Source organism: Sparus aurata, chromosome 11 (assembly GCF_900880675.1).
Source record: "Sparus aurata chromosome 11, fSpaAur1.1, whole genome shotgun sequence".
NCBI lineage: Eukaryota > Metazoa > Chordata > Actinopteri > Spariformes > Sparidae > Sparus > Sparus aurata.
Window position 1 is genome coordinate 14,858,055 of NC_044197.1, and position 12,760 is coordinate 14,870,814.

At 41.2% G+C, this 12,760-nt stretch overlaps 1 protein-coding gene across 12 annotated transcripts in view; it reads left to right on the forward strand.

Moving 5' to 3' along the window:
- The window catches only part of elavl4 (ELAV like neuron-specific RNA binding protein 4), an 85,090-nt gene that overhangs the window by 58,129 nt on the left and 14,201 nt on the right, over window positions 1-12,760 (forward strand). For all 12 annotated transcript variants that reach the window (XM_030433382.1, XM_030433383.1, XM_030433374.1 and 9 more), the window contains one exon: window positions 154-307. In XM_030433382.1, the coding sequence (XP_030289242.1) occupies window positions 154-307 (154 nt within the window). The remainder of the gene's footprint in view (window positions 1-153; window positions 308-12,760) is intronic.

Consider the following 12,760-nt stretch of genomic DNA (forward strand, 5'->3'; position numbering starts at 1 on the left):
ACACACACACACAGACACACACACAAAATCCTGTTCCCCTCACACTTTAATCTTGTTTAAATTTAAAACCCCTCCCAGGATATTAATGAGTAATAAAGCACTTGAGCCCCAATTTATTTATAGAGGCCCCTAAGACTGTGTTTATTTCCACAGGTGTCATATGCCCGACCCAGCTCAGCCTCCATCCGTGATGCCAACCTGTATGTGAGTGGCCTGCCCAAGACTATGACCCAGAAGGAGCTGGAGCAGCTCTTCTCCCAGTATGGGCGTATCATCACCTCCCGCATCCTTGTCGACCAGGTCACAGGTATCCATGGGGCAGCACCTCCTCTCTCTTTCACAATTTTACATAGACACACATGATCATTCAGACGCCGAGCACACACACGCAGACTATATGTGTTCAGTGATCAAATGTGATTGTATGGTTTGTTAAATGTCTGTGTTTTGCTTGTGTTGTGCAGTCCTGTGACTATTTGATGAATATTTGATGTTTAGACACATCTGTAATATTAGGCGTTAATGATTTCATTTGATTCACAGATCAAAGTCATAAAAAGCCACGGTTTTAAAAATATATCCACAATCCTTAAATATTCTCATGTCCATCTGGATCTAAGTATTTTCTGTGTGTTGCTCAATGCAGAAGATGTTTTTACCCGTTGCTCAAGTAGCAACACATTTTCTTCAGCCAAGCAAACATGGCAGCTGGAAGTGACACATTTCTGCTTGCTTGTCTCTCCTGAAACCGTAAAATAGTAAACTCAAGCGTAACAGTTAAGTAGGTCTGCGGTTTATTTTAGCACCATGCATCATTCACACTTAATGTTTTTTTATTCTACAGACCACCTTCCTTCTTTCACCTTTGCATAAAAATAGTGCAGTTTGTGTACCCAATGAGCATGAAAAGCATTAAAGCCATTGACAAAGAACGGCATACAAACAAAAGTAACATCCAACATATGTGTGTAGTGAAAGAATCATGATAGACCATACTCCTCTACAAAGCCAAAGCATAGTGATTACAATTTTCATCAAAATTGAGGTATGACTGTAACTGTAATTTTAAATGTCTGATTTATGATGTGCCAATATTTCCATAAGTTTCATCTTGCAATATCTTGAAGAAATAAAGGATGCAACAATTGCAGTTATGATATAAGTCAACCAAAAACCAAACAGCAGACTGCAGTAAGTGTTGTTACTGCACTATGCGTTTTTGGCTGCAGTCTGTTACAGCTGTCTATTGAGACTTAGATTGATTAAGATTGTATGAGACCATATATCTTATTGTTAAAATAGGCTTACATACATTTCTTCTTGGTTAACCTTCACAAAATACTACTTGAGCGTTGCTTGAATTGTTCTTAATTACTCAGCTATTTCAACTTGGTTGTAAAGGTCAAAAAAATTAAACACATATATGATGTAATAAGAAATTAAATTAGATTTATATTTTCTCAGGAAGAACATAGAAAGAAGATTGTAGTTACTGCACTTTGCTGTTGCACCACCTTGATCTTTTTCAAGTAATACAAAGAGTTCAGTATCTGCATTTTTACAGTCACGGGTCAAATAATTGGTTATTATTTTTAAGACATGAACAGTGCTTAAAGATTACATATTTAGTAAGAACATACCTGCTGTTCTACCTATAACAACATTGGCTGGACAGTCAAAATTAACAAAAATATTGTTGTTTCAGGGGTTACTGTAATTGTTTTATATGAGTGACGATCTTTTGTTGATGCAATACAAATCAGTGTCACATTGTTCATTGCATCGTCAATAAGATATACTACAATAAGATATTATACATGATTTTATATGCATGCATATAAATGCATGCATATATAATACCATATCTTAAAAAGTAGTAGTAAATGAAAATACTCAATGTTCAATACACAAGCAAATGTACTTAGTTACATTCCATCACTGCGTACCGGTATCTGAATACATTGATTTCAACTGTATCGCCCAGCCTTATTGTCCACCAAGCATTGCCAAGTGAGTGAATGACCTCAACAGGAAATGATTTCTCTGACCACGTCCCCAACTGAGGGCACTGCGGTAAAAACAATGATTACATGAGGGGCACAAGCTGTGTAATATACATGCTCAATTACACATTCCACTACATCCAAAACACAGGAATGAATCACATCAGCCCCTTGTGTTGCAGAAGAACCCCTCCAGCGTGTCTCTTAGATCCATTTCAGGGGTTGTGTGCGTGCCTACAGGCTGCAACCTGCTCCAGTGTTATGTGCAATGTGTACTGATGAAGCAGAAAGGGAGCAGCATGCTGTAAGCCACACTCATTTGCCTAAGCAGAATAAATCACTGCTGGCGGTGAAGTGCATGCCTGTCTGTACACACTGAGCAGATGAGGAGAGAGAGGGTGAGAGAGAAGAGTGGAAAGAAGCAGAGGAAAGGAAAACAAAGGAGAGGCAAAGGAGACAGAGGGGAGTGCAGACAAGGGAGGGGGGGCAGAGAAAATGGAAAGAAAGGCAAGTAACAGAGAGCGTGGATGAGCAGAGACGTGGGAAGGAGAGGAAATGAGACGAGGGAGGAAGCAAAGGGAGGAGGGCAGCAGAAGGGAGAGGTAAAAAAAAAAGAGATGGAGCCATTTCTACCTTCATCAACACACATTTAGATGAAGTAGGCATCCCCAGCCCATTTATTTTACCAACAAACCAGTCATACCAACATGCTTCTTAGACACAGGGGACTTCTAGCAAGGCCACAGAGAACACCATGTCCAACCACTGCCAATAAATGTTAAATGCATTTTTATAGCGCTTTTCCAGTCTAACGACAGCTCAAAGCGCTGTACAATACATGCCACATTCACCCATTCACACACACATTCATACACTGATGACAGAGCAAGGCGCCAACTGCTCATCAGGAGAAATTTGGGGTTCAGTATCTTGCTCAAGGACACTTCGACTTGCAACTAGGGGGAGCCGGGATTCAAACTGGTGACCATCCGATCACTAGACGACCCGCTCTACCCACTGAGCCACAAATCTCAACACAGTGCTGGTTTTGCTGCATTTGCCATGTGGTGATTCTTGACCGACAAGTATGAGGTGTCACAAGCATGTTCAGATACGGTGCTGGAGCAGTTCACTTACACCTTTGGGAATAATATGAACTCAAACAAATTGGTCACTTGAGAGAAGTATTTCACACAATCATTCGTTTCACTTCCTGTGATTTAAATTGACAGTCAAAGTTTTAATAATCACACATTCCTCTCCTTAGATATCATTAGATTCACTACATTTTCATGTCACTCTCCAGCCAAAACACAGTTTACAACATGCAAGCGGTTCCATGTTTAAGTGGCAGTACACACTGTACAGTAAGTCTGATATTTCCTTGCCCTGTTTTTGTGTTTCTTCCCCCAACAACAAAGTAGTAAAATCAATAAGAATCATTCACTTTAGGGTAATTGGTGACTTATTTATTATAAGAATAAGCTGTGATTATTGTTTTTAATAAAGTAATTAAATTAATCTGGGCATGTTTTAGGAAATTGCTAGTTCAATCTGTGATATTAGTAATACTAAAATCAAATATTTATACTGTTATAATAAAAACAAATGTTTTCATAACTTTATAAGACTTTATTTTGTGTGATGTTATTAATTGACTCCTTACCACACTGCTTGGAAAACACGTTACTTTCTCTCAGAAAGTACAAACACGATTGTTTGATCAACTTTCTAAAATGCAGAGCGTGTGCAAAAAAATAATTCTTGAACTAACACATTTTACGATTTATATAAAAGGCTATACAAATAATGTGTTTCTGATATGGTCTTTCCACCAAAAAAAAACTTTCATTATCTTAATGCCTTACAATCTATTTGCACATCAATAGGGACAGTAAAGCTCAAACATTCAACTGTAAAAACATATCTTGTAGTGGAGGCTTACTTGAAATCACACACCAAACTGTACTTATTTTATCTAATGGTGTTAGTCAAATCTCCTATTGGCTGGTCTTTTGAGTGCCACAGTTGGTGATTTCACCTGACTCAAACCTCATGTGAACATTTTATCCACAGCGATCATTACCAGACAGTTTTTCCTTGTAGGATGCAGACTTACCACTGGTCAGTACACTCTTTCTCACACAGAGCAGGAGGTGCTGAAACACCCTCGTATACATTAATGTCTTTCCTGACTACCACCTGACCTACTACCCACATACCTGCTTTAAAACTGAAACCTACAAAGACTCACAAACGCACACACAGACATGGACACAAATTATTATAATGTGAGAGAGATGTTCTGCAAGGTGTCCCCAGAGGGATAAGGATCAGCAGGAGAAATGTTAATGATCAATTAGATGTTAGAGTTGCTGGTGATTAAAAACATGGAGGACTTTAGAAGGGCCCTGAGAGTAGTATGCTGGCATCATTGACTCATCTTTCTTTTCTCTCCAGTACTGTACCAGGCATACACACACACAAGAGATAGACACATACACACCCACACAATCGCTGCCATTAAGAGAGAAATGGGCTGCAAATTAAAACTCTCCTGTGACTGCCAAAAATGTAAGTACAAAACAAGAAAGGAGAGGCAGAGAAATGCGGAGAAAAAGTGGGAGACTGACAGATTGGTGGTGTGTGTCAGACTGGTTTGTGGTCCAAAAAGTGGTGCACTGTCCAGGTAGTCTACCTCAGGATGTCTTAATGTTCATTTTGTGGCACTGAAAGGAAGAAAATGTAATACAATAACGTTATTAGTTATGTCTTTTTAAGACTTTAGGTCTAAGGTCATTGCGTATGTTGTTGATACGATATCATCATCATGCCTTGAAGTTTGGCCCCAGTGATTTACTGTCTCTCCTTGAGACACACCCAGGCTCCACCTGCAGAGTCAGCTAGAGAGAGGAGCGATGCACAGATTGCAGTGCATGGAGGCGGCGATGATACTTGAAGTTGTTGAAGTAACGGATGTTCTGCAGTGACCACTGGCAGATGGGCTGATGATCCCCAGCTCCTGCTCGGATAAATTGGGAACATGAAGTCTGCTCTCTGAATGACCTCCTCATCAACAGGATGCACCCTGCAGTCACTCTTCTGCGCATGAAGACAAGCAGCGACTTTAAAAACATCGCTGTTAGCATCATTCACAATCAGAGACAGCTGAAGCAAAAATCCACTAAAACTAGCAAATTGCCCCTAGAGACTCAGAGCGAATGCAACATCAATTTGACAAGGATATCTCTGAGGCATCGTCCTCTGCCCCACCAACCCCCGCCTCCCCACCCTCCTCTCTGCCGTCCTCTGCCCATTGATTTCTTCTGAGTGGATAAGCATATTTTGTCTCTTTAGCAGCGCAAATAGTGCAGGCTGGATTCCCCCTCCTTCCTTTCTTCCTAACCTTCAGGGAAGGCAGCTGGGCCATGATCTTGTGCTCTGACAGCCGGTTTGGACAAGCGTCAATTTGAAACAGATATAATATCAGAGATAGCTTCGGATCAATAGTTGGCCATTCCTAGTTCTCCATCCCGGACCTGTGTGCGAGCAGAGGTCAGTGCTTACCTGATCAATGACTGCAAATACAATCGATCCACATACTTGGCTTCGACAAATGCTGGTCCTGATGCAAAACTGAATCGCTGCTGAGTGCATGTGTAAGGATTGGCTGTGAAAAGGCTGATTCCATGCTCCGTTCACGTGGGATGGAAGACAGCAATGGGAAAGATTCCCATGGTAACTGGTCACAAGCGTCCATTGTTGCCAGTATTACTGATAACAAGATGGTTTTGCACGCTGAATGAATAGTAATTTGACGTCAAGCTGCAGTTGTGTAATAGGCAAGTTGCTCCTCATCAAAATAGCATTAAGTGAAGGTTAGATTACCTTGAGATTTTACTGATACATGATGAGGCATCCATGTTTGAAAGCTTTTTGAGACCCTCTGGCATTTTTTATTGCCAAGTAGTATTCTGTATATCGAGAGCTAAGAAAAAAGCTCTCTCTTGCTCCTCCAAGACAAAAAACATGACAGTGTTTGACAAGTTCACAAATGTACTGCCAGAAGTGCATGATAGGCCTTTTAAAGTTGAATTCATGTTGTCTTGAGTTAGTTACAGTCCTGTCATGTTGTAGTTTGCGTGCATAGCCTTCAGCATTGTTCAACACAGGAGCTCTTGAGCACATTGACAGACTCCGTCGGAGGCTGGAAAGATTTGATAATGTTTACATGCAACATTGCTTCGTCACTCATCCCCCCCCCTAAAATGTCACTGAAACACCACTTTTACCAGATAACGGGGAGAGAAAGCCAGAAAGCACACAGCTGTGCCCCCTTTAACAGAAAGATCTCAGTATCCCCAGGAAGTTATAACTGACCGGTTTCCTGTGCGTACGGTCCTACAAATTTTAGATAGGTGTACTGATTAAATCAAGGAAGGAAAAGTTTTAATTCTGTCTGAAAGCAATGTGGGTCTTAGATACTCATTACAGTTGTTCAGTAATCTGCAGTACAGACTGTTTTACTGGCATTTATCTCTAGTCATAATTAACTTGTACTGTTAGAGTTGATTTAAATGTGTCGGACCATGTTTAATCAACACTGTTTGTTCAGTCATATTCTGTAGCTGCTCATTTTTGTCAAGCATTCCTTTTGCTCTTTCGAGTGAAATCACCAAATTCACCAGCTCAAGAATGATTAAACAGATCAACCCTTCTGCTCTCAGAGCACCCTCAAAGCTAATTTTCACCAAAATACCAACATCTCACTGTGCTGTCTCATCTGCATAGAACTTCCGTCTCCTTTTGTTTCACCTTTGTGCCATTCCTGCTGCGCTGGGTGCAAACAAATACCAAAACAACATCCATTTCAAGGTCAGGGCAAGGGCCACTACATAGTGCTGCTCGCACTAATCTTTCTAATACCATGAAAATGGAGTCCAAGAAGTTTCCTCACAAACCCACCTTCATCTTTCGTTTCCTCTTACATTTACACCATTCACGTTTGCACTGTTTTTTCTCAAAGGAATTACCCTTCCACTGTACACTTGGTACGTTCTCTCCTCTCGACTTGAATAATGGATGTTCCCCTTCAGACTGACACCACACCGAATCCCTGTTCTCCTCCTGTTCAGTGGTAGAGAACAGAACGGTCAAGGTAATACGAGCGGAGAGGTGCACACTCTAGGTGGCATGACTGCAGCCTTGACTCGCACTATCGTCTCATCCCCATCTCTCTCCCTTTTTGTTTTTCATACATTTGAGTGCCTACTCTCTCCGCAGTAGCCAACAAACATGCACACATACAGATATGCACATCGATACATGTGCGCACACACATCAGACAGATGGTTGAAGCTCTGCTCTGACAAAGGCTAAAGCACAGGGCACCTCCACTCTTCAAAGTCCCTTCGTCTCTCCTCTCACTGCTTTTTCAAATGCCATCTGTACCCAGGCACACTAATGTTACTTAAAACAAGGACATTGCATTTTTTTTTTCTCCTCACATAATTAGAAGACAGCAGGAAGAGAGGTTTCTTTCTGCCTCTGCCACGTTGTAAATCTTTTGAACAGGCAAGTCGAATCATTTGATACAGTTGGCACAATATAGCCGTCAGCAAGCAAGATGGAGCATCGGAGTAAAGCTGAAAACATTTTGCGACTTTCCTTATGTGTGTGTGCATCGATTGCATGTGTCTACATCTGCCTGCCTACAAGGATACGACACACTAGATGCTTGAAAGTGAAAAAGAAAGTGCGTGTCTTTCATTAAACCGCAGCCAGGTTTCTCACCACTCTCCTCTCTTCTGGTCTCTCAGAGGAGCAGTCATTTCTCTCCGTCAGTCAGTCAGTGTTTGGGGAAATAATAGTGGGTTTTAGAGAAAGAGCGGCTTTGTTTGGGTAGGAGCAAGCAAGAATAGCTCTGTTTCCTTTCATCATCATCCTTTTACCGTCACCTCCTAACATTCCCCTCTATCACCTTCTCTCCTTTTGTCCTTTCCTTCCTCACTCCTCGTTCTTTTTTCATTCCCGCTGTGCCCGTCCCCACCCCCAGCACTCACTCTTCATCTGCCCCCCCACCAAAACCTCTCTCCCTCTCTCCCTCCCTTACCCCCCCCCCCCCCCCCCCCCCCCACCCACCACACACACACACACACACACACACACTGAGGTAGCGTGTTATTAGTAAGGCAGCCAATGTGCCTGTCGGTGTGTGTTAGGGAGAGATAAGCACAGGTAGAGAGAGTTACATAAGCCTCCGTTGATTACTGTGGAGGAGAGGGAGAGCAGAGAAAGAGAGTGAGAAGAAGAAGAGAGAGAGGGAGTGAGAAAGACAGATTGCTGTACCTTAGTAAGTACATTGTGTTCTAATGTTGCCTGTATGGCTGGCTGGCCATTGATAAGTCGGCAAGGCTTCTGGGGCTGGTTGAAAGGACAGTCATTAGGTTGGACTCTGCAGACTGGCAGGCTGCTTCATAGATTGCAAGTTAGTTTTTTGTTATAATGTTTAGCGGGAGAAAAATAAACTCTTCTAAGGTTTAATATGTTAATAAGGCACGGCAGCTGCAATAAAAGACTTGAGTGTGGATTAATTGTGCGCCTTTTTGCACATCATTAATTACCAGCCGTGACAGTGTCAGCTAATTATGTTTTCCACTTGTGAGTTTGCGTGTGTCATCATGGCAGAACGTGGTCCAGGAGTTACCTATTTTAGCGGGAATTACCAATAAAGCAGTTTTAAGTACTTTTTGGACAGATTGTTGTTAGCGTGACAGCGTCACACCAGGTTTAGAGGAGACCTAACGTGTTATTTGTTTTTCTTCTTTCCTTCAGTGTTTTTTATACAGTTTTTTCATGGGCATGTTAAAGATCTTGAAAGTTAAAAAGGTTAAAGTCCACATCAACAGGGGCTCCTCACCCCCACAGAAAAACACTGCTTCTCAAACAGCTCGTCAGTAGTCCTGCCTTTAATTCCGTGACTTCACATTATATCACAATGTCACACATTTGCAATTAATTTATGCCTAGCCACAAGTTTGGCTCGTAAGAAGTGATTTAGCACAGCTGCTATGTTGTTGTTAGCGGTGCTGACCAATCAGATGACACCAGGTATTCAGGAGGGCAGGCCCTAAGGAGACAGGAGCGAAAACAGAGCATTTCAGACAGAGCAGGACTACAAAGCTGCAGCACTGGACAGTATGAGAAAACTGATGTGTTTTTTGAGCATTAAAGCATGTAAACCAGTTCTGGTAGTAATCCAAAATAAAATTATGAATCTGAGAATGAGCATAATGGGTCTACTTAACAGTTTCATGTCATGTAACACTGTAGTAATCTCTACTGAGTAGTCATCGGTCAGAACGTGAACATGTTGACTGCGAGAGGCTTTTTTCTTAAATAAATACTAAATATCCGAATAATATTAGAAGGACTTTTGTGTACTTTGAGTCAATCCCAAATTCATCTACATGCCACTGCTACAAATAACAACTCACTGAATATGTATTTATCTGCAACTGAAAATCACGTCATACAAATGTATGATTTGCTTGTGCTTTCATAATGTGTGGTAGAAACTACAGTGTAAGCTGTTTTACAAAGTTACCTAAAATATCAATCTTAAAGAAGTCTAAAATAAATAAAATGTTAGAATGAAATACTATGTTACGTAAACATGTGTACACATTACACTGCACAGTATATACATAAGCACAAATTATACACATCTCACTGGAGCGCCCAGGAGGGCCTTCGGTCTCGCCCACGCTATCTTGAAATCTTACAGGAGTAACATTCGGGCTTAAGTTTGAGGGCAGGTCTGAGGAAAGTCAAACATTATTGAGAGTCTTAAGATCACATTGTTTCATCCTTTTGTTGTTCATGGTTTTGATAATAAGTCAAACTTAAGACTGTGCTGAACTTATCCTTTAACAAACTAATGCTGGAAAATTAACAAAAGATAAATGCAGAGGAAGTACATAATCCTGCTTGTCTTCTTCGTTTTGTATTATATCAATGATTTGATCTGATCATAAATACAGTTTTGGAATATTTGAGAAGCTAATGTGATGTCTGGTGAAGCTCATGACATAAATATACATTCAGCATAAACAGCAAGAGGTACAAAGCAAAAAACAAGGAAAAAGAAAACAGGATGAAAAGGTCAGTGCTGTCTGCTCATACATTGGAACACACTTTGTACACTTACATCTGCATTAGGTTCACATTTCAAACCACCATTAGCTTGTTCCTGCACATTGAGCCATCCCTCTTCTGTAGTTATACTGAATGATTTTCTCAGCACAACCTTCACTTGTGACAGAGGGCCCACTTCACTCTTCTGCGTCTAAACCAAAGAACATCCATTTTATTTAACCAGCTGAACTCAATGTAGCTTATTCTTATTGTAAAATTCTTAAACCAGTGGATTGTGTTGTACCCTAGGACTTTGCGCATGCACACACGTGTAGTTAGGAAATAATATATATGATGAGGTCAACTGCCACCTGACCTGTTTCACCTCCTCACAATGCTGTTGTACAGACTCAAGGACAAGAGTCCCTGCTGCACACTTCAACAAACTCAAGTATACACACATAGTGATCTCTCTCTCTCTCTCTCTCTCTTACACACACACACACTCATACATACACACATACACATATATACACACTCTGAAATCGGTCACGGATGATAGTAAATGATCGTGGACAAATCTTCTCCTCTCTTTTCACACTTCATTCTCAGTAGCATCTCTTCAAGTCATCACTTAAGATCTGTTTGTGTGTGCGTGTGCGTGTGTGTGTGTGTGTGTGTGTGTGTGTGTGTGCCATGCCTTCATCAGTATGCCAAGCATTTATCGAGGGGCCCTCTAGCCAGAACCAGCTCAGGAGCAGCTCAAGGCCAAACAAGTGTGAGGATTAAAGGACAAATACAGTGCTCTCTTCTGCTCTTTCCTCTGAGCAGAGAAAGTAAATGAGCAATGCTCACCTCTTCCTTAACTACCGCCGGGATGCCCTTGAGCATGGCCCTACCCTTGCCTTCAAGCAGCTGTTTTTGTCGTGAAATTGGACAGACTCCAGTTATCAGGCATATTGCTTAAAATACATTTATACATGTCTTTTACCAATCACAGTTACTGACTGTAGCTCAAAACAACTCTCCCAAAAGACACAGCACTGACCCCCATTTTACCTCACACACTGCACATGGATGACAACTACAGTAATAAATGAAGAAAAACAGCAGGAACAACAGTGGTTGTTGTTTGCACTCTGTAGATCCCGTTACAATTGTTATTTTTCTGCCTCAGACAAGCTAATTAAAATGTACAGGTACAGAGCTGGCACAAGAGGAAGTAAAGAAGGGGAACATGTAAATGGCTGTCAGGGGAGGGGGAGCCAGAAAGAAAGAAAGTAAAACAGAATAATTCACACTCAATGGGAGTTAATGAGATCATCAAACAGGCGGAGAGGAAATGCTGTTCATCATATCCAAGTACCGCAAATTGTGTGGGGTCAGTTAAAACTGTTCCTTGTTGATGACACACAAAACTTAAGGTACTGTCCATCATTTTTCAGCTTTTAGCGTTTTTACGAAAAAGGAGCAAATTGATTGAAATTATTTTCACATGAGTTCTTTGTCCTTGCTGCTCCAAAAAGTTGTTTACTGCTGCAGGAGGACACTTATCACCACAGCTTAGAGTAAATTAGGTCCTTTTCCGATGTTGACAGCTAAGAAAAGGTTTCCAGTATTTGAAAGAGGCGAGAAAACTGCAGAGAAGTGCAAATGAGCTTCTTAGTCCCTCTAAGTAAGTGAAAATAAGGTAAAACTACAGTGTTTGTGTTGTAAATCGTATTTCTAAAATCCGACTTCCAGACACATTTATGCAATAAATCATATTTTCAATCCAACAAATGTTATACAAAAAACAATAGCAAATTTGCGCATTTTTAAATTCTGTTTTTAAACCAGAAACAAAATAAATAAGCTTCACCTGAAATCTTCTTGGTTCTATGTCCAAAATCGGGACTTATAAGGAGACATTTTTCATCTGTGATTGGCTTTCAAAGAGCGGCTTCTTATTTTGCAGCGCCACTTGAAAGTAAATAACCTTGTGCTGCCTGTGTCCTGGAGAGAAAAAGAGAACAAAAGGGGGAAGCGAGATGGTCAAGGTGCTTCTCAGAATAAGAATTCGGGGGAACGAGCACCGTGAGACAAGCCAGCAGGAAGTATAAAAAAGAGATGGGGAGAGGGATGGCATGTACAAAAATGTGGAATAACAATAAGGAGGGTTTTTATGTGTGAGAAAGAGACTGCACACAATGATGCTCAAACACAAAATTCCCCTCTTTCTCACTGCCCCTCTTTTATTCAGTCTCAGTCACACAGACATGCCTGTGTGCACACACAGTATTATGTAAATAGTCTCTTCAGCAGAGTGCTGCTGTCACTGAGCGAGCATCCTCTGGGCCATCTAGGCAGCCTCATTAAAACAAGGCACAGCATCCATTAATAGATACCAGTTTGCACGTACACACACACACGTATACATATATATATATACAGTCAGCAACGCACACAGAGCATTCAGAGACACCAATAAAGGACCTCCCAGGAAGCACAGCTCTAAATGTTTCCCTCAGGTGGCAGTCAAAAAATGTCTCCAAGGAAACGGCTCAAATGTCACTGAGAACAATGCAGGAAGAGTGTGTGTATGTCTGACTGTGACTGGAGCATAGCATGGAGGAAGAATG